The sequence below is a fragment of the Drosophila yakuba genome, chromosome X, assembly GCF_016746365.2.
Source record: "Drosophila yakuba strain Tai18E2 chromosome X, Prin_Dyak_Tai18E2_2.1, whole genome shotgun sequence".
In the NCBI taxonomy this organism is placed as follows: Eukaryota; Metazoa; Arthropoda; class Insecta; order Diptera; family Drosophilidae; genus Drosophila; species Drosophila yakuba.
In genome coordinates this window covers 13,397,466-13,416,830 of record NC_052526.2, presented here as the reverse complement: position 1 = coordinate 13,416,830, position 19,365 = coordinate 13,397,466, and the positions used below count along the sequence as shown (strand labels likewise).

Here is a 19,365-nt window from a genome sequence, read left to right as displayed (position 1 = left end):
ATACCCTCCATACCCTGTATATAGTGTGTAGTACCTGGTACATACATATGTGTACGTGGTATACGGGATCTCCAAGTGAAGCGATTTGTTTACCCCTTCTATGCGATGCGATACGAGTATAATTGTAAATCTACGCATCCAGTTGCGGCCAGGATTTACGGAACTGCTCGTTAATGGTTGAAATGGTTAATGGTTGAAATGGTTGAAATGGTTGAAATGGTTGAAATGGTTTTCCTTGATTTTCGTTTGCCGCACTGTTTACAATTATTTTGAGTTAAGTGGCTACGTTCTCGCAGTTGTTTCGTTTACTTTTTTTTTTGGCATTTCTCAGTTCGCAGGCCATCGCACAATGCAGTCCATAAATAATTCATAAATTTTGAGAAATTGTTATGGCATTGGCCATGCCATTAGTCGTTAATTATTTCCTTCGAGTGTAAACAATTTAGGCTATGAAATGGAATTGCTTTAAATGATTCACAAATTGTGGTGGTATTAACTAAATTTCAATTATATCGAAATGCTATACGAAAAGAAAAGCTATCGAGGTTTTTTTTTTTATTAGTTTTGCTGTTAACGCAAATTTAGATTTCAAATCAAAGGTTGAAAATCGCTTGCTTTCGAGGGAATTTCGAATTGACAATCAAGAAAAAAAAAAAAATATACAACAGTCTACTTCTTTTTGCGGTTCTTCTTGCCCTTCTTCTTGTGAACGGGCGCCTTGGTTGCGGCACATTTCTCCACATTCTTGGCCAGATTCAGTGGCTCTGGTGGCTTCAGTGTCTCTGGTGTCTCTGGTGTCTTTGGTGTCTCTGGTGTCTCCAATGGCGCCATCTCTCGTTGGCCTTTGGCCAGTAAGTCATCGGATTTCTTGAAGCTCGGCTGAATGGCAAAGAAATCGAGTCCATCGGAAGATGCGCAGTTCATGTCCTGATCCTCCAGCTCCTCCTCCAGCTCATCCTCCGCGTTCAGTGGCCGCGGACTGGAGTCATCCGTTGTTGGTCCATTATTGACTATGCCACCGTTGGGTGCTACGGCATCCGCATCCTGGAAACTGCCCAATGTCTGCATGAGGCCACCAGTTCTGACCATCTGGCCATAGCCCTCGATTTTGCCGCATTCGCTCTCCTTTTCGCTCAACTGTTTGGGCGTTAGGACGACCGGCTCCCAGCTGAGATCCAGGGTGGACATCTTGTTGGCGCCCACATCCTCCAGCACACTCTGATTGGGCAGCACGCGACCCTTGTACGATAGCCGGCTAAAGCCCATGGGCACGGACATGGCGCGTCCAATCCGCGTCTTCAGACTGCCCACCGTTCCAAAGCGATCCACCTCGTAGACGGTCTTCCGTCCATCGCGCGTCTGCACCAGGACCTGCACCTTCCGCATCCTGATCCTTGACTATGGGGATATATGTGTATATATATAGTGCTGGTGGAGGGTTAGTTAACTCGGGTTATGTTCGTTTTAATACACAAGCTCTGTGTTGCCAGGTCAAGTCCGATTTGGAGAAGTTTGCCTCTGGAACTCCTTGAATGTAAAGTCATGGCAACCTTATGTCAATTGTATTTTTTACTTATTCCTTAGTTCAAAGTTTATTAGAAAAAAACAGAGTATCCCGCTGATAAATGAAGGAACATATGTACATAACTCAGGTGAAGAAGTCAACTGGTTTATGGTAACAAAGTTGTGGCAAAACCAAAAGATACGAACTAAAAGATACAAATCATGAGAGCCAGAAGGCAATAATAATAATCTGTAATAAGTTGGCATCATTTTTTGTGCTAGAAAAAATATATAATAATTAAATTAATATAATTAAAATATATATATAATTAAAAATAATGAGTAAATAACACAAGTTACAAGCAAATACTTAAACAAATACTTAAACAGCTATTATTGTATGTAGCTCATAGTTAGAAATCTGAAAGATATATGTATCTATATACTTCCAAGTAGGTAGCTCTAAATATTTTGGAACAAACTGAAGCTATTTCCGCGCTGGCAGTTCGATCGAATGGAAATGGGCATGGAAATGGAAAAGGAAAAGGCACCCGGAAAAGCGAGCCGTGAAAAGTAATTGACAAACATTCGGAGGCGTCGACACATTTATGCACCCCTCATTTGCGCAGAGAGCTTCCGGTTTTCCTACTGGTACTTCTGCTTCTGGTTTGGGTTTGTTTCTGTCTCGGATTGGGAATGGGAATCGGTATGGGGATAGGGATCGGGATCGGGACATAGTGTCAACTGCCATCAAGTGCCGCCCGTTGACACCTCGTAAAAAGTGAAATGCAAACGAAATGTTTGATCGCTGTTTACCCTGCATGCGCATTTAAGTTTTATATTTATTTTGGCTTCACAAATATTATGAAGCACTATTAAAAGTGAAGCAAGTTGAGATATTATGTTTCTCCAACTTTGGCCAGTTCCCAAAGAAAAAAACCATTTCTGATTTTGCCTCATTCAGTTTATTTATCTTTACAAACAAACACAGAGTTCTTTTACAAAAAAATTAAGCATACAACCCATTAAAATGCTGCTAAAAAAAAAGGATGTGTGTGATGCGGTTGTGTACTCCAAAAGAACTGGTTAGGTTCTGGGCAGGATTGACTGACTGGCGTCCCATGGACTGCAGCCTAGAGGCGCCAGGCGGCGAGGAGAGCGCCAATCAGCAGCGACATGGACATGACCAACTGGACGCCGGAGTCGCGGGCCAGCGGAATGTGCGTGTCGTTGGCCAGCAGGAAGTTGCAGCCGCGTCCCTCGCACGTATAGCAGTTGCCATCCTTGACGCACTGCTTCTGGGCATTCGCCGAGGTGAGGCAGCCGCGCTGGAAGGAACCATCGACGGTGCGGTTGCTGTTGCGAATGTAGCACTTGTCGCCGAACTTGTACAGTGGACAAATCTGGGCGGACACATACGTATCGGTGGCGCAGCGCGAGGAGGTGGAGTTGCCGGAGCACTGCAGGCACTGGAGGCGGCTCAAGGGGAAGGTGTTCCGGTTGCAGCCCTCGCTGTAGGTGCACAGCTGGCAGAGCAGCTCGTTGTTGCACGTGCTCCTGGTGGCGTTGTCCAGATCGACGGCGCAACCGCGAATGGTGTACCCATCTGTGAAAGTGCAAGGATGCATTTAGTTACCTTCGAAAAGGTTCAGCTATTCCATTCACAACTTACCTTGGACGCGGGAGTAGCAGTTGGAGGAGCCATCGGAGCAGTTGCGATTGAGCAGGCTCAATGGATTGGTGGCGCAGCGTTCGTTGTCCTTCGAGTGGCACTGGATGCATCCATCTGCGAATTGAGCGAGTGGAACGTTGCGTTTCGATTGAGTCTCGATTGCGGCCATGCCTGATTAGATTAGATCAACTTGTTGTGTATCCTTTGCATTGACAGAGTGTTGTATCGGTGCAAAGTCCTTTTCCACACAGTGCATATCATTCAGTTCATTCATTTCATTCATTTCATTCATTTCATTCATTTCAGACCCCTTCACAACCTTATGGCGCGCACTGTACTGGGCTTCGCAGCTATTATCTCAGCCACACACAATCGATTCTTATCAATTATCGTGCATACGTATTACGTATACACACACAGGCCCCAAAGTGAGTCAACAAACTTATGTATGCACATGTGTACATATGATTCGATAAGCAAAGTCAATTTACAATGCAAGGTGCCGAAAGTTTGCACACAAATTATTTTGAAATTATTACAAATACTAGGCTTTTGAAACTGCGATTTGAATGATTCACAAATATTTACTCGCAAGCTGCAAATACGAAATGAACTGAGACACAACTACATCCAAGCGCTTTTTTCAGAGATAATGTTTCGCCGCTTATGCGAAGGGCAGTAGAAACCAGAGAGCTGCACTCTAAGTGCACCCATTAAACTCCGGGTGTCTTAGCACTAAATACTAAAAAATACTAAATACTTAATACCAAATAATACCAAAATATAAGTGCCCTTCTCTGCGCTTCTCAAAAGTCCTACATAAGCAAACCACTTTTTCGATGTTTTTCAAAAAAAAAATACTAAATGTGAGTGAGTGGTGCAGTGATTTTAAGTGGCAGCAGTGGATACCAATAATGGGATTTCGACCCACTGGAGGAGCTACCTATTTTCCAGGAGCTACAACCAGCTAGCAGCTCTGCGAAGGAAAGGGGTGAGTACCTGGTGTCCACGAGACACCCAAGTGTTTAAGAGACATAAATAAGTGTTTTTGCCACTCATTCGTTTTTGGGCACTTGTCTTTTTCTGCCTCTCTGTTCTATGTTCTGAGTGTTATGAGAGTTACGGGTGCTTGCAGACACCCGAATATTTTGAGCGGATGTTTTTAATGACCCGACACTCAAATATGTTGAGTGTGATTGGGTTGGCAACAAACACCAACCTTGCAGTTCTCTGATAAAAAAACCTTTTGTCTGCATCTATATCCGTATCTAAATTGCATTTCATCAGAAAGGGAAATTAAACAACCGCTCACATATGTGCATGCACTATATGCTGTATATATCATTTTCATGCGTTTGCCGGCTAAACACACTCGAAAAAATAAGAATACAACAAAAGAAAAAATAAGTTAACCCAGTTACAAAGCTCAGAACCTTTGAAGTTTCGTTTGGAACTCGCCTATTGATATCTTATCTGGAATTTATTTCGGTGTCCATGAGACCATCGCTTATCACACCTTCTTATATAACGCACTCAATAAATCGTTCACTTGAAACAGCAAAAAACAAAGAAAAATAACGATCCTGATGGCAAACTGTTTTTTTTTTGGGAGTAGAAACAACAATTACCACAACTGATGTAGGCCAAAAACGAGACGGCAGCAATCAGCAACAGGTAAAACTTCATGGCGGATTCGGATATATATTCGATATCGCAATTCAATAACTAAAACACACGACGATCGAAGGTGCGACGGGTTGAATGGGTGAACCAAGACTGATGGGTGTATCGAAAGTTAGTTGGAGGATTTGAAGTTGCCGAGCTTACGGCTATATAGCCAGTTGAGATAAGGCACCACGACAGCGGTAATCGCTGATATGGTGAGTCGTACAAATTACGTATATATGGCCGTGATTCACAGGCGCTATTTGTAACACATAAAATTGTCTCCCAAAAACAGTAAATGTATTAAGCCCATTGGTCACCGTGGCATATGTATCAATAAAATGGTTTTTTAAATATTTCTTCCTATATATGTATGCGTCCAAAGCGGAAGCAAATATCACTTTCATGACATTATCTAAGCGCATACAAATTCCAATTCAAATGCTAGCGCGCATTCGAATGCGTTCCACACCTATCGATAACTCATCGATTAGTGCTCCTTGCCAGAGTTTAGCAAAAACAAAGTCTTTGTTATTCTGAGTGGAAATCAAAACGGTCACACCCAACTGGCAGGAAAAAGAAAACATCGCACTTTTCATATTAAAACAAAACAAAGTTGTTTACGTAGAAAAGCAGATATATATGGCGATGAGCGCCACACCACGAACACCTGCCACACCGGGCACACCTGGCACACCCGGCAGCCTGGCCATGGAAGTGGCCCGCGTCCAGAATTCAGCACTCGCCGAGTTCAAGATGCCCACGACGATGGTGCGCCACAAGAACAAACCGAAGATCCTCACAGAGGAAAAGTACATCGAGGAGATGTCCAAGATCATACAGCGCGACTTCTTTCCGGATCTGGAGCGGCTGCGTGCGCAGAACGACTACCTGGACGCGGAGTCACGGCGCGACTTTGTCCAAATGGCCGAGATTCGGGAGCGCTACAGTCTGGGCAGGATTCCCGGGACAGGAAGAAGCACCAGCCGACGGAACAACCAGCGGAATAATGGTGGGTATTGTAAAGCATTGGATAAACACCATTGCAGCCACTTAAACGCTGATCTGATTCATTCTGATGAAATAGTACATTGGCAGTGGATAATTAGATAATTCAATAACCAATTGAAATCTTTCATTTCAGCCATGTCCCCGGCCACATTTGAGACACCAGTGAGTCACGCGAATGGCAGCAATACCCCATTGCCCAATTCCCGGGCCACCGACACACCATTCTCCACCGATGGCACCGAGAAGAGCGACGCCGAGGGCAGGGATACCACCTCAAAGCTATCGCTGGACGCCTTCCTGCAGAAGTACACCAGTGAGGATAACCAGAGCTTTCAGGAGATCATCGAAACGGCTGAGGCCAAGCTGCGCCAGAAATACGCTGTGCTCTACAACCATGAGAAGCTCTCCGCAGAGCAACTGCAGCGTGCTCTCATGCTGCCCAGCATAGAGAAGCAATTCGAGGAGCCAGATCCGCTGAGGAAGATAGAAACCTGGAACTACACCAACATGAACTCCATTATGTACGTGCCCGATGGCGTGGAGTACACCGAGGAGGAGCGCGTCCAGTTGGCCGAGCGCAAACAGAGCATCCAACACAATGCCACCAGGCTGCCCGATGAGGCAAAGCACCGCGAAATGGATACAAAAAAACAGAATGAAGTGTCACAAAATGGTGTAACAACTGGTGAAGGCACAGCCACTCCGAGAATACGCGGTTTCGATTTGTTGCGCTCACCATCACCGCGACCCGGAGAGGCTTTCTCGCCGATCATGACGTGGGGCGAGATCGATGGCACTCCCTTTCGCCTGGACGGCGGCGACACGCCATTGCGGCCGACCCAAGGACCCTCGTTCCGGATCAATGAGAACTCACGGCGTGAAAACATCGCCATCGCTTTGGCCGAAAAGGTTAGCGAAAAGATGCGAAATCAGAAACAAATGGCTCTGGACACGGCGCGTCGCAACATTGGATCTCCACTGATACGCACCAATATGGAACGATTGGCCAGCATGTCGCCGGCTGCCCAGCTACTGGCCACGGGTAAGCTGGGTATCCGAGGAACGCCCAGATTATCGCACACACCATCACCGCTGGGCGCCAGAAAGCGCAAGGTAACGCCCGGTGTGGTGAGGAGCACCAATACGCCACTGGGAGCAACCAAACAACTGCCGGCCAAGATCAGCACTCCGTCTAAGAGCGCCACCATCGATACGGGATCCACGCTCACGGACGATCTGCTCAAGATACCCACTAAACGACGCACTGCAGCCGATTTCTTTTAGCACGTGCCCATGCCGCATTGTTCATGTTTAATTTCATTAGAATACATCATAAACCTACACTGTTATTACGAAATGAAGATTTCTTCTGCGTGTCAAAGAAGAAGTCATCTGGTATAAAAGAGAGTTGTTCAAGATAATACCATGAATGGGAAATCATATTAGCACACCTTATCAGCTGAAAGTTCATGCAGATGTGTTTCGAATTGTAGCAAAATCCCGTGCGCAACATTTGTTTAAAAAGTTTTCAAATAGTTGGTTTAATTGTTTTACCATTTGAATGTTTTAATACATAAGCCCCATTACCACAGATAATAACATACTGATTAACAAGCTAGAACTTCTCATCCCTGTAGTCCACATGATCGCCGGACTTGAACTTGAACGCCTCCAGGACCTTGATGAACCGCTCCGTCGTCTGGCCGGGTGTCAGCATGGTCTTGGATTCCCTTTGCTCCCGAAACATGGCAACCACGGCGGGATCGTGTGCCTCTCGCTGCACCTGAACGGTCATCTGGGTGTCAATGACACCGGGCGCGTAGTTGAGCACCAGAGTGTCGTCGGCGGACTCCTCGGTGGCCAGCACCCGAAAGTACATCTCACGGGCTGCTTTCACTGTGCAGTAGTGAGCCATCGAGGATATGGGAGCAATGGCTGCCAAGGTGCTGAGATTGACCACCAACTTGGGGATTGCCTGAAAGACGCGCATGAATTCGCAGTTCAGCGAAATGGCAGAGAAGACATTTGAGTGGTAATAGCTCTGCAGGTAGTCCGTATCCCCGATCTCCTTGGCCCTCTTGGACGTGTCGCCCACTGTGCCGGCATTATGGATGACAATGGCTCGCTCGAAACTGCTGCTTCCGCCGCCGGTAGCCTCCAGAATCTTGCTGAAGTCCTCCGCTTTGGCCATTTCCAGCTCCAGCGAGTAGGTGTGCACGGGCAGACTTGGTACTGTGGCCACAATCTCCGCCTTGGTCTCCTCCAAGAGTGCCTGATTGCGTCCCAGCAGCGTCACCACGGAGCCCTCGGCCCTAAACCGCTTGGCCAGCTGCTGGGCGAACTCGCGGCCAATTCCACGGGAGGCTCCGGTCACCAGGAGATATGTGCGTTGTTTCAGGTCCATGATTCAATTACCAGACTAAATTACTTTCTAATTTCCCACTCACTGTGGCGGCAACAGTTGGCTCTCTCTCTTCAGTAACTCGCTTTGGCTTTTACCTGATTTGGCAGCTTTTTCACAGCTGACTAAAGCTTGGTGTTTTCATGGCCAGGAGCGTAGGCGAAAACCACTTTCCCAAAGGGGGGTAAAACACATACTTATGTCAAACCTTTGAATTCCAACACAAAACACAAAGTATTTGCCGTATGTACTTATTAGCTTTTAGTTTAGCTTCGCATATTCTTGGCCTTACAAATAGCTAATAGAATATGTTATTTTAAAAATACATTTTCGGGGGCATGTGGGGCGTAACCCCCCGTAACAGCCGCCCATGTCTCCCGCTCTCCGCCTTTTTTGCTCTCGACTCGCAGATTCTCTCACGCTTTAAGCTCCAATCGATGCGAAAGGTTATCGCCGGCTCTTGCCTAACGATTTAATTTAATTAATTGCCTATGTTTTATTAATTGCCTCGTTAGAGTGAACATTCTGTTCCATACTATATACCAAACTATATGTATCAAGTTCCATGGTGGTAAACCAGCTGCTATGCCAATGTCAAGGTCAGCATCTTGAAGTAACTCTTTCGACTAATCTTTTCTCAAAAGCTCTGCAACTTTGTTTTTAAGTTCAAGCCTCACAATAGCCATTAAATTTAATTTAACTGTAAATACCCCACTGATTGCACAAGCTTTGCAACATTGTAGAGAAGCTCCATTTTCAATTCCTGATTGCCATTTACATTATTGCTCAATTCTGATTAGAAAAGCTTAGCAACATTTATAGTGAATTTTATATTTCTATATTGTCTATAAGGAATACCCAAAAGTATGCCTTGAATATGAAACAGTAAACTGCAAACCAAATGGGAAACAATAAAGATTTCATCAGATTTAATCGGAATAAAGAGAATCCAATTATTTGAAGCTACATAAATTATAGATCAGTGTACATTGTATAAAACAAAAAAATGAAAAACCTAAGAAAACAATTACTACAAATTCCAGCAGATTTTAATACAAATTTCCGTGCAGAAATGAAAAAACCCGGATCAGGAATTATTTTATTGGCAATTTTGGAAGTTTTCGACCCGGCAACACCCATACTTTTGAATATTTCTGAACACGTGTGGCTTTTCTTATCACTGAGTCTACTTGATCTGTCTCAAGTTGTTTTGAAATATATATTCTACACGCTGTATATTTGTTTAATCTGGTGTTCATCGCTGATTCATAAACTCACATCTGCACACACATATTTACCTAATGTGACTAAATGTTAATTGAGTATATTCTGCACCTCTTCTGAACTTCCGTTTTGAGTAAATGAATATTTGCATATATAAAGTGTTAGGGGCGTGTTTGAATCGGAAATCCCTAACTAACCCAATCAAATTCTATTAAATGTAGGCACCCCATAGCACTTACTTTTAAAATCTACAATATACGTAATATAAATACAAGAAAATCCTACAGATATCTAGATTTTTCCCACCCACTTTAGCAAAGTAAAAAATATGTTTTTGTTCGTTTTCCTGTGCGTGTGCCTGATATTGGTGCACTTGCAGGTCTGAAATCGGGGTCATTAACCAGATTTTATTCATTTCCATGGCAATCAAGTCGTGTACAGCATCCCAATCGTCGTCAACCGAGTCTAGAACCGAGTCCATCAGGGACGCAGCCCACCACAGCGGTGCTACTCATAAAACGAAGGTGTCGTAGTAGTCGACATCGTGGCCGGAGACGAAGGAGATCTCCTCCAGAATGTTGATCAACTTGAGGGTGGCCTGGCGCGGCTGGATCCTGGGCAGCTGGAGCAGCTGCTTCGAAGCGACCAGTTCGGCGGGAGTGATTCGATTGCCGTTCACATCGCACTGGTCCACATGGGTGGTCATTACTCCGGGCGAGAAGCTGAGCACATGGACGCCAAAACGAGACTCCTCGGCGGCCATGGCACGGAAGTACATATCCCTCGCACGCTTGCAGGAGCACAGCAGTCCCGCATGGACCAGTGGACGAACCATCAGCGTGGAGGTCACATTCACCGCCAGCTTCTCCACCTGCTCCAAGTGCTTCGTTTGCAGCCACGTTTGATTGAGCGCCACCGGTGCGTAGAGCTGCTGCTGGACATAGGCCTGCCAGTCGTCGTCGCTCTGGGGTTCCAGGAGCACATGCGTCGCCGCCTTTCCCTCGTTGTGCAGGATTATGGAACGCTCGAAGCGTGGAGTGTCCTTTCCAGCCATAAAGTGCTCCTTCAATGCCTGCTCCATTAGCTGCACTCCATTTGCGTGACTCGCATCCAACTTGCCAGTCTGCACGCAAACGTTTTGCGTCTTCAGTTCGCTGTGAAGATGATTCTCCAGCTCCCGAAGCTGCTCCTGATCCTCGTCCAAGATCAAAGCAAGGGATCCAGTGGCCAGGCGACGGCAGAACTCCACGGCCAGGGATTGACCCAAAGGATTTGAGCTGCCGCTCAACACCAAAAAGGTGCGTCTATTTAAGTCCATTCTCTTTGCTGCCATTATTTCGATGCGAAGGATTTCGGGTACTTGAGGATTTCGGGAACTGAAGAATCTTTCACTTGCGATCACTTGTAGCTGTACGACTGTACTGTTGCCTTCTTTTCGCCGGGCTTCGCCAACTGGACTCTGTTTTTTCACTGATAAGCTATATTCCAAATCCGATTGGTCAAGTTAATGTATATATGTATATATATATATATATATTAATGCTCGACTGAGCAAGTCAGGTTCCGATTCCGTATATAGAAGCGCTCTGGAGTGGCGGGGATGTCAGCTTGGGGCTTTTATACAACCCAATCGGCTGATAAGCCGTCTGCTCTTGTTGCCGTGCCATTAACCATTTGTAATGTTTTGGGATTTCGGCACCGTAATCCAGACCCATTTCGCCTCGTTTAACCCCTGGCATCATCTCGTGGAGTGGAGCGCCACTCTAACGCATCGGGAATATTAGCAATATTACACTTTTTGGGTAAACTAACTACAAAACAAATGTTGCATATAAACTTGGCGTGGCATTTTATTTATATTTTCTTTTTCCTTTGCCAAGTTGGTAGATTGTCTATGTTTTATTTTTTTTAGAATATTTCCAAGCCCCTCCTGGCTTGGCCACTGTTGCCCATGAGCCCGCAAGCTGATCGATTGGCATCTTGGGGTTCACACAGTTCCTTTGATATGGCGCCTTAGTCAAGGTTGTGTGTTTAGTGCAAGAGATTAACCACAGATTTTGTGTAAACAAATCTGTTGGCAACCATCAATAGTGTGGCACAGATGGGGGCAGTATTATATAGACACTAGAATGGTGCCCAATATGAAGTAAATCTTAGCTAAGTGTCTTCTTCTGCGCAAAACAAATGAAATAAATTTCCATCAACAGATGTGGCTAGTACAACTGCTTTCCCATTTGTATATATTTTCCGAATCACACAACAGGTTATCGCATTCAGTCGTTGAACTTCCGTAGACGAATAAAATGCAAATGGTTGTGCATTACATAATATTTGACTGTGAATTTAATGGGCAGCCTATTGATTAGTGTAAACACGTGTGCATTTAATCAAGTGTCGTTACTAAACATCAGTTAAGTCGCATGCCCAAAGATAACGTAAAAAAAAGTGTTTAATTTAATGTGTCTTTTGGGTTTTTATTTTATTCTATGTGGAAATGTGTTTTTTCCCGACTTTTAGCACACATTATCGTTTGGAAGGGCAGTGCTTTAAGATCTTCTAGAATTTGCTTCCAGAATTTGTTGTTTTGACTAGAGATTTGCGCCAATAACAAGCTCGAATTGGGTTAATGGCCTTATTAGATTTCGCCGGAGTCTGCTCCCGATTCCCGGGTCGTTTTTAGATGACGCTGACCCATTTTGAAATCGGGAACGGAACGCAGTTCTAATCGCAGTTTCACTTATTAAGTTCACACTCTCCATTCGAATTTAATGGTAGAAATAGCAAGTTCTTGCAAATAAGGTTCCTTTTTTTATACATATTGTTAACTTACACTCCTTGAAGATGCACTACTTCAATGACTTTCACTTGTGAAAGGCTTAAGTTCTACTCAAATAACTTCGAATTTAGGAAAGCTTAAGTTAAGCTATACTACATATACATATTACATATTTAGATATTTTAGAGTAATTCAACTGCAGCAGACAAAAACAAGCATATGTACTCATGAATGCCAAAATCTTGATACTTCTGTATAGATAAACCCCAGTTGATAAAGAGCAGTCTTGAATGGCTGTTGCATCTTGGCTCTACTTAGTGCCTACTTCATTGTTAGCCACTCACATGGGTATCGGTCCAAGTTCTTGGAATTCACCAGTGGCTAGCGGGTACTGGGTACTGAGTAGTGGGTAGTGGGTATAGCATCACATCTTTCTGTTTATGTTGATTTAGGGGCATTATCGAAAGCAAGTGGGGCTTTCAAGCCGAAGCACGTAGCATCGCAGCTTTAGTGGACCGGCGGGGATCCAATGGAGAGCATATGCATTTGGAACAGGCTATATCTGAACCTGAACCTGAATTTGACCCTGTCATCCAAAGATCAATGCCGTGCAGCGGGAAAGTGACCTCGTGAAGATTTCATTTAGCTGGAAGAAAGAGTGAAAGATTTCATTCACCTCGGCCAAAAAGTGAGAGCAACTCGCAGCTGCGGAAAACTAATGCATGCGCACAGCTTTCGGCGATCTTCGGTTTTTTGGTATTATCACGGTTATATAAGCCGTGTGGACCGCTCCCACAGTCAGTGCAAACTTTTGACGAGCCAAGAGCACAGTGATCCGATAAGAACCCCTTTAACAACATGCTAGCCTGCAAGCTTCTACTCGCCTTGGTCATGGGAATGCACTGCATTCAACTGGTAAGAAGTGTGAATATGCTATATCTGTATCAGTGGAAGTGGAAGTGGTAGTGCAGAAGAAAGTGAATTTGCAAAGAAAAAGATTATACAAAGTTCATAAACTCGAGTTCACAGGATAAGCTTCCTAACGCGCTGATCAGCACTGCTTAGTACAGTGATTACAAAAGCTAAGCAATGTTTTCTAAGCAACTTTCCAACACTGTTTGCTAGAGTGCTTGCCAAGGATAAAAGAAGTTTACGTGTATATAGAATTCTAATAACAAAGGGATAAAAGTATCCTCCTAAATAATTTACAAAGCTTGTGCTTAAAGTTGGAGATCAGTTCATCCATGTAATAGGCATATATTTAAGGACACAACCAATACAAAACCAAGTATTATAAACAACTGCCATTATTCCTACAGCTAATGGCGGCCTGCGTGTGCTCCGAGAAGGGAACGGACTACTGCCAGAGCTGCCAGGGATCGACGGTGATCCGGCCGAAGCCCCGATACTACGAGCCCAGCGATGTGAACCTACCGCCAATCGGCGACAACTGCTGGTGCAGCAAGCAGCTAATCGAGCCGGCCCAACTGCCCAAGACCTGCGGCAAAGTACGTGAGCTCTTCCAGTACATGAGCGCCTTCAACAACCTCTTGGGCCGTCGGATGCTCGAGGGCGCCATCGAAGCCAAGACGCTGGCGGCACAGCGTCTGGCCGAGCGGCTGCAGCGTCTGGAGCGGATCGACTGCTACAAGAGGAGCGCCTCTGGCCAGCGCTATCAGCTCTAAACATCATCATCCATGACTCATCCACATGCACATCCATCCATCCATCCATGCCCATAACCAGTGCTGCCTGCCCAGACCAAACATATCCCAATGCACGAAACATTGTAGCATGTAGTCATGTGCTGCAATAAGTTACTATATTTTAAATGATACTCTTAGTGAGTTGATCCTAATCAAAGTAATCAAGCATTAAGCAAAGTTTATACCATTAAGTTACCTTTTTCATAAGCATTAGCATTAGTTGCAACCGCTGCAATCAGCGACCAGTGGCATTCATCCAACGTCATCCAGCCAGCTGCAGTAACGATTTCCGCATCGGGGCATCATTATCACCGCCCCAACTTTGCGTCACCATGATCAGAGCCGAGCATCGTCATCCGAATCATCCAAATAAAAATATACCATATGCATAACGCCCTCATATATCGCCGCGTACGTGCTCCTAAAAACCAAGAGCTATGCGGAGCGATAGAACCCATTTAGATACACCACCACCCACCGATATACGAACCGAAATTGAAACGAAACTCTCGATTTGATCAATCCACACAGACCACGCCGTGCAAGCCCACCTGTTCGTGCCAGCAGATCAGCTCCGACAGCAGCTACGCCTCCTCCTCCAGCAGCTACGCCTCCAGCTCCTCCAGCTCGGGATCCGTCTACGGCAAGTGAGTATAGTGAAACCTTAAACACATCTAAATCTAATGTAGAAACTAATCACTACCTACCAACGATCTTCTTCAGAATCGACTACGCGGCGGAGAAGAAGGTGGACAACAGTCCGTCAGCGGATCCCATCAGCGTGAGCCTGGCCGCCCAGGCGGGAAAGGCCATCAATGTGCCGGAGGCCAAGTTGGCCTACGGATTTGCCCAGAAGCCCGTCGACGGTGAGAAGAAGGTGGTGTTCTCCAACGTGCCCGAGGAGAATCTCTTTCAGCTGAAGAGCGACGTGATCACGCTGAAGAAGCGCACCTATGCGGCCAAGCAGGAGGACGAGGAGGAGTACGCCGAGGAGGAGCTGGAGCAGGAGCAGTCCGCCGACGATGAGGAGGAGGCGCCGCAACTAACCTACAAGCAGCTGGGCTACATCACCGAGCAGTACAAGAATCCGAAGTTCCGCAAGATCAGCAGCTCCCGTTCCAGCTATGCGTACAAGGATTACAGCAAGGATTCCAGCGAAAGCAGCTACGGCAAAGTGGCCGGCAAGGTGTCCGTGGACTGTGGCTTCAAGCCCGGCCGGATCACCTCGTACCGGAAGGCGAAACGCGAGGAGTCCGAGGACGGTTACTACTGAATGAAACCCATCTCCAATTGCAATCCTTTCGCTTGTAAATATGTATATATACGCCAAGGAGGGAATGCATATGTTTGTCTAAGTTAGTCTTACAAAATATATATGTATTATTATACAAAATGCATGGCAAGTGGTTTAAATACTTTTAACTATTTAATAATAGCAGAGCTCTAAAGGCACGTTTTAATTGTCTCATAAGTGGCTCAATAGGCCAACAAGAAAATGGGATGTGGAGTAGAAGTATTTTACTATAAAATATGATTGAATAACTCTATAAACTATTAAGTGCAGTTTAAATGTAGTTCAGCATCATTAAGTCTTTAAGATATTCCCACGACATATTATTTCACTTATTTGCTTAATGAATTTCACGATTACAGTTGAGCATATCTAATAAAGATTTAACACTTTTTGATAGTTCGTAATCAAGTACAGCACTCATAGATGAACAAGTGTTATACTATACTAGTAATTAATTACTTATAAATCAGCAAACATTTGTATAATTTCAAATGGTTTACGGCATCCGATTAAAACAAAAGTGAGTATCTTTAGTTCGCACTGGCGAAGCTCCACTGTGGACGATGCTGGGTTTGGCGTTTGGATCTCAAGCCATCGAGACACTCGACACTGAAGAAAGCGGCGAGCGTCGGGAACATGACTTTTGACGGAAAACATGACCCGCGAACTATTTGAAAAGGTCAGCGAAAACAAAAACAAACCGAGTGGCCGCGCCGGCGTCTCTTGGGGAAGAAGACCTTGCCCAAAGTCAAGAGCATTGGGGGGTCCGCTGGCGGGTTGCTGGCCAAGATGTGATATAAAGAATGTGACGGTACATGCTGCCGCTAGTAGCCAGCAAGGCAGACAACCGAGAAGATCTAGATCACCCGAGATGCGATACACCCTAGCAATGATCCCGATTGTGGGCCTGCTCCTCGTCGCACTGGTCCACACCGCTCCCGTCGAAGTTGTCTACACGGGCGAGAGCTGCGACTGTCCCACCCAGCTGGGTTACCAGCTGAATGTGCCCAACACACCGAAGCCAAAGAAGTATGTGGGTGGCGAGTACGGGTATCGGGTGGAGAAGCCCGTCCAGACGAAGGCCAAGATCACCTACAGCTTTGACTTCACTGTGGAGCAGCCCAGGACACCGGCGCCGCCCAAATACAATCCCGCCAAGCTGTACGCCAAGGTGGATCGGGTCACAGTCAACAAAGCGGGTAAGTGGAAAGAAGTGCAATTGTTTCATGAAATAGCTCTCTTGGGCGGACAGTTCTCCCTTGAGCGGACAGTTCTCTCGTGGACTGACAGTTCTCTCGTGGACTGACAGTTCTCTCGTGGACTGACAGTTCTCTCGTGAGCGGACAGTTCTCTCGTGAGCGGACATTTCTATATAGCCTCTAGCCATTTCTATGTTTTCCTCTAACTTATCTCTGAGTTTTGATATCCAAACATTCACCCATTATTTATATTCCCCACAGATTGCCAGGCCAAGAACAAGTCAACATGCGGCTGCTCCAGTTGCTCCGGCCAAAAGTCCAGGTACGTAGCTTCACCGATCAGGTCGCCGAACGCCATTCGTCGTCGCAGGGATCTGCGCCAGCCCGGTTCGCTCCTCCGCCGCCGGCTGATGCGGCAACAACAGATCCAGGAGCGTCCGGCACGCTTCGTGAAGCTGTATCACAAGGATTTGACGCCGGCACAGGAGAAGCATCAGCTTAAACTCTTCGGTCTGTTTCCCGTGGAATCGCCAGAGTCAGTGGCTGCCGCACCCAAAACCAAGCGAAAGACGAAGAAAACCCAGTCGAGCTGGATGGGATTGGGGCGGCGTTTAAAGAAGCGCGATATTAAGGGAGAGTTTGATTTGCTGGAGCAAGAGCGATCACAGATCGATTTGACGGCACCGGAAATAATCCAGTACATGCCCGAGACTCTGAATCCGGACTTTAGGCCCGGCCAGTGCCACATGGGCTGTGGAGCGATGACAGCGTCCGCACCGCCGCCGGAGGAGCCACTGCCCAAGGAGGAGCAGGAGCAGGTACCTCAAACGCCGCACACGGAACAGCCAGAACTGCTGAACTCGATACCCGCCAAGAGGGCCGCCTTTGGTTACTATCCCCTGCAGATACCCTCGCCACTGGGCCGCCAGGAGGAGTACAAGTACGTGGATGACTCGCAGCTGAGGAGCCTGCTGTCTACCACTTCGGTGCCGGATCCGCTGGAATACAGCACCACACCGCTGCAGTTTGCCGGTGATTTGGAATCGGTCACCAGGCGATCCTATGGCGCACCACATGCCAGTCTCGGCGGTGGCTATCCGGTGGAGCACGTTTCCGACTCCCAGCTGGACAGCATTATCTCCGGCATAGTGTACAATCATCCGACCTACGATCACTATGCCACAGAGGGCAGTCTGGTCGATCCGGAGCCCATACAAAAGCAACAGACCACCGATTTTCTCAAGAAACTCATCGACGGCCGGCTGGGCGGCTGGGGTTTCGATCAGGGATCTGAAAGTGAGCACAGCTTGCGTAATGATTACTCCACACAGCCGGCCAAGACCTATGGCTACAACAGTCACACCCAAAATGGCTACAGTATAGACACCTATAATGCGCCACCCATCACGGATTACCTGAGGGCCTGGTTCTAGTCCCCCCCCCCAGCTAATCGAACATAAAATACATAGTTTTTAGAACTTAGTTTACACAACAAAGAAGCTCAGAAAATCAAGAAAACTTCTTTAAAAAAAAAAAAAGAAAAGAAAAAAAAAATAGAATATAATAAATTGAAAATACATTGTGGTGTTTCTTTCTTTATTCACCCAACGCCTTCGTCTTTCTTCTCTTTGCAGCTACGGCGAAGACGCGGGCTACGGCTACTGAAGAGAGTTAGAGGTCTTGCATATAACCAACATATATTGAAACCAAAACCAAAACCTTAACCAAAATCAAAACCCCAACCAAAACCAAAACTTCAACCCGAAACCAACGCAAGCCATCGATCTGCTGAGCTCGGCTTAAAATCCAGCCGAAAGTAGGCCAGTGGAGCACTCCGCTTTCGGGTCTCCATTCGCTTGTAGATATGTATCTATATAACTATATAACTATATATATATAGTCACCCCGATGATCTGTCTCCAACCTCCGATTTCTGTTTACGTTTTCCGCTTTTGTCGCCACTTCAAGAAGTTGCCCCAATTAACTGGTTAATAAAGTGTTTGCTTGTTTCAAAGTGCTCGACTCGTTGATTCTTGGTTTCCATTCTGCAACTTTGGCTTTGGGGAGAGCCACATGATACCCCTAAAAGTATACTAATTGCAGAAGTATTACGTTGCGAAAAGGAACTTATTTATTTACCTAACATAACTAAAATTCCTCTGTTTTCTACATTGCAACTCTTGAGCTTACTTATCATTTTATTATATCCCAATCTTTATGATGAGCTTACTTATCATTTTATTATATCCCAATCTTTATTATATATATTTTTACCAAAAATATGAAGCAGCTCGCTTGCATACCCGCTTTTATCACGATCTGTCAATGGCCAAATACTTGTTGTTCTACATAAACAAATGGTTCATCATTCAGCGACAAAATTCTTGCGATTGCATACTATTGAGAAGCCAAAAGATACTCGCAGCCAAAAGCCACAAAAAACCCGCTGAACTTCGTGACTTTATAACAGCGAAACATTTCTAGACGAGCACTCGAAATTCATGAGTACTGAATAATAATAAATACATTAGCTGTGTGCATTTCACTTGTTCTATTTCATGAACTTTCTCAAAGACTGAAATTGTTAGTTTCTCCTTCTTGTTAATATATTCGAAAGGTTTATTTCAAATGTGCAACTATGTACAAGGCAGCACTCACTTATCCTTTGATTCAAAAGTGTATGAATAGTTGGGTGTATGAATTTAGCAAAGTGCTCTTGAGTTGGCTTCGAATGCAATGTAATTCGAAGACCTTGTAGTTGGGCATGTCAACAATGTATTACAGCATCCACTTAATTGCACACATGCACCCATTAAAAGCACCTGAAGAATTGTTAAATTATTTTGCAAACCCATTGACTATAGAGCCAAAGAATTCAAATGACCCTGGCTCAGTGGGTTTCTCACTTTTTTTT

The 19,365-nt window shown here is 45.5% G+C and overlaps 7 protein-coding genes across 9 annotated transcripts; 3 read left to right on the top strand and 4 right to left on the bottom strand.

The window, feature by feature from the left end:
- Positions 1-540: 540 nt before the first annotated feature.
- On the bottom strand, positions 541-1,538 carry LOC6525309. Its single transcript, XM_002101109.3, has one exon. It carries the CDS (start codon positions 1,384-1,386, stop codon positions 670-672), a length of 717 nt encoding a protein of 238 aa, XP_002101145.1. The 5' UTR covers positions 1,387-1,538; the 3' UTR covers positions 541-669.
- Positions 1,539-2,449: 911 nt separating this feature from the next.
- LOC6525308 lies at positions 2,450-4,968 on the bottom strand. Of its 2 annotated transcripts, none has more exons than XM_015190744.2 (3): positions 4,804-4,968; positions 3,176-3,346; positions 2,450-3,109 (listed from the first exon to the last, which is right to left on the bottom strand). In XM_015190744.2, the coding sequence occupies exons 1-3, from the start codon at positions 4,859-4,861 to the stop codon at positions 2,637-2,639; spliced, it is 702 nt and encodes a 233-aa protein (XP_015046230.1). In that variant the 5' UTR covers positions 4,862-4,968; the 3' UTR covers positions 2,450-2,636. The 2 variants fall into 2 exon arrangements, with proteins under 2 accessions (XP_015046230.1, XP_002101144.1); XM_002101108.3 differs by having other exon boundaries at positions 3,176-3,289; positions 4,804-4,966.
- Positions 4,969-5,340: 372 nt separating this feature from the next.
- Positions 5,341-7,208, top strand: LOC6525307 (splicing factor ESS-2 homolog). Its single transcript, XM_002101107.4, has 2 exons — positions 5,341-5,852; positions 5,985-7,208. The coding sequence occupies exons 1-2, from the start codon at positions 5,483-5,485 to the stop codon at positions 7,133-7,135; spliced, it is 1,521 nt and encodes a 506-aa protein (XP_002101143.2). The 5' UTR covers positions 5,341-5,482; the 3' UTR covers positions 7,136-7,208.
- A 183-nt stretch (positions 7,209-7,391) lies between these two features.
- LOC6525306 (sepiapterin reductase) lies at positions 7,392-9,082 on the bottom strand. Its single transcript, XM_002101106.4, has one exon. It carries the CDS (start codon positions 8,253-8,255, stop codon positions 7,467-7,469), a length of 789 nt encoding a protein of 262 aa, XP_002101142.1. The 5' UTR covers positions 8,256-9,082; the 3' UTR covers positions 7,392-7,466.
- Positions 9,083-9,807: 725 nt separating this feature from the next.
- Positions 9,808-10,935, bottom strand: LOC6525305 (sepiapterin reductase). The gene has a single exon (XM_002101105.4). It carries the CDS (start codon positions 10,807-10,809, stop codon positions 9,988-9,990), a length of 822 nt encoding a protein of 273 aa, XP_002101141.1. The 5' UTR covers positions 10,810-10,935; the 3' UTR covers positions 9,808-9,987.
- A 1,709-nt stretch (positions 10,936-12,644) lies between these two features.
- On the top strand, positions 12,645-15,674 carry LOC6525304. The gene is made up of 4 exons (XM_002101104.3): positions 12,645-13,167; positions 13,572-13,760; positions 14,490-14,605; positions 14,682-15,674. The coding sequence occupies exons 1-4, from the start codon at positions 13,111-13,113 to the stop codon at positions 15,229-15,231; spliced, it is 912 nt and encodes a 303-aa protein (XP_002101140.1). The 5' UTR covers positions 12,645-13,110; the 3' UTR covers positions 15,232-15,674.
- Positions 15,675-16,060: 386 nt separating this feature from the next.
- LOC6525303 lies at positions 16,061-18,465 on the top strand. 2 transcript variants are annotated; one of them, XM_015190743.3, is made up of 3 exons: positions 16,065-16,451; positions 16,713-16,773; positions 18,086-18,465. In XM_015190743.3, the coding sequence occupies exons 1-3, from the start codon at positions 16,124-16,126 to the stop codon at positions 18,114-18,116; spliced, it is 420 nt and encodes a 139-aa protein (XP_015046229.1). In that variant the 5' UTR covers positions 16,065-16,123; the 3' UTR covers positions 18,117-18,465. The 2 variants fall into 2 exon arrangements, with proteins under 2 accessions (XP_002101139.1, XP_015046229.1); XM_002101103.4 differs by lacking the exon at positions 18,086-18,465 and having other exon boundaries at positions 16,061-16,451; positions 16,713-17,943.
- Positions 18,466-19,365: the final 900 nt, after the last annotated feature.

What these genes read in the sequence shown, in the direction of transcription:
- LOC6525309 (XM_002101109.3), bottom strand. Translation starts at nt 1,386, where the DNA reads ATGCGGAAGGTGCAGGTCCTGGTGCAGACGCGCGATGGACGGAAGACC.
- LOC6525308 (XM_015190744.2), bottom strand. Translation starts at nt 4,861, where the DNA reads ATGAAGTTTTACCTGTTGCTGATTGCTGCCGTCTCGTTTTTGGCCTAC. An exon ending in TTTGGCCTACATCAGTTGTG is followed by an intron (nt 3,347 to 4,803) that starts GTAATTGTTGTT and finishes TAATCTAATCAG; the next exon opens with GCATGGCCGCAATCGAGACT. An exon ending in CTGCTACTCCCGCGTCCAAG is followed by an intron (nt 3,110 to 3,175) that starts GTAAGTTGTGAA and finishes GCACTTTCACAG; the next exon opens with ATGGGTACACCATTCGCGGT.
- LOC6525307 (XM_002101107.4), top strand. Translation starts at nt 5,483, where the DNA reads ATGGCGATGAGCGCCACACCACGAACACCTGCCACACCGGGCACACCT. An exon ending in GAACAACCAGCGGAATAATG is followed by an intron (nt 5,853 to 5,984) that starts GTGGGTATTGTA and finishes CTTTCATTTCAG; the next exon opens with CCATGTCCCCGGCCACATTT.
- LOC6525306 (XM_002101106.4), bottom strand. Translation starts at nt 8,255, where the DNA reads ATGGACCTGAAACAACGCACATATCTCCTGGTGACCGGAGCCTCCCGT.
- LOC6525305 (XM_002101105.4), bottom strand. Translation starts at nt 10,809, where the DNA reads ATGGCAGCAAAGAGAATGGACTTAAATAGACGCACCTTTTTGGTGTTG.
- LOC6525304 (XM_002101104.3), top strand. Translation starts at nt 13,111, where the DNA reads ATGCTAGCCTGCAAGCTTCTACTCGCCTTGGTCATGGGAATGCACTGC. An exon ending in GAATGCACTGCATTCAACTG is followed by an intron (nt 13,168 to 13,571) that starts GTAAGAAGTGTG and finishes TTATTCCTACAG; the next exon opens with CTAATGGCGGCCTGCGTGTG. An exon ending in TCGGGATCCGTCTACGGCAA is followed by an intron (nt 14,606 to 14,681) that starts GTGAGTATAGTG and finishes GATCTTCTTCAG; the next exon opens with AATCGACTACGCGGCGGAGA.
- LOC6525303 (XM_002101103.4), top strand. Translation starts at nt 16,124, where the DNA reads ATGCGATACACCCTAGCAATGATCCCGATTGTGGGCCTGCTCCTCGTC. An exon ending in GGTCACAGTCAACAAAGCGG is followed by an intron (nt 16,452 to 16,712) that starts GTAAGTGGAAAG and finishes TATTCCCCACAG; the next exon opens with ATTGCCAGGCCAAGAACAAG.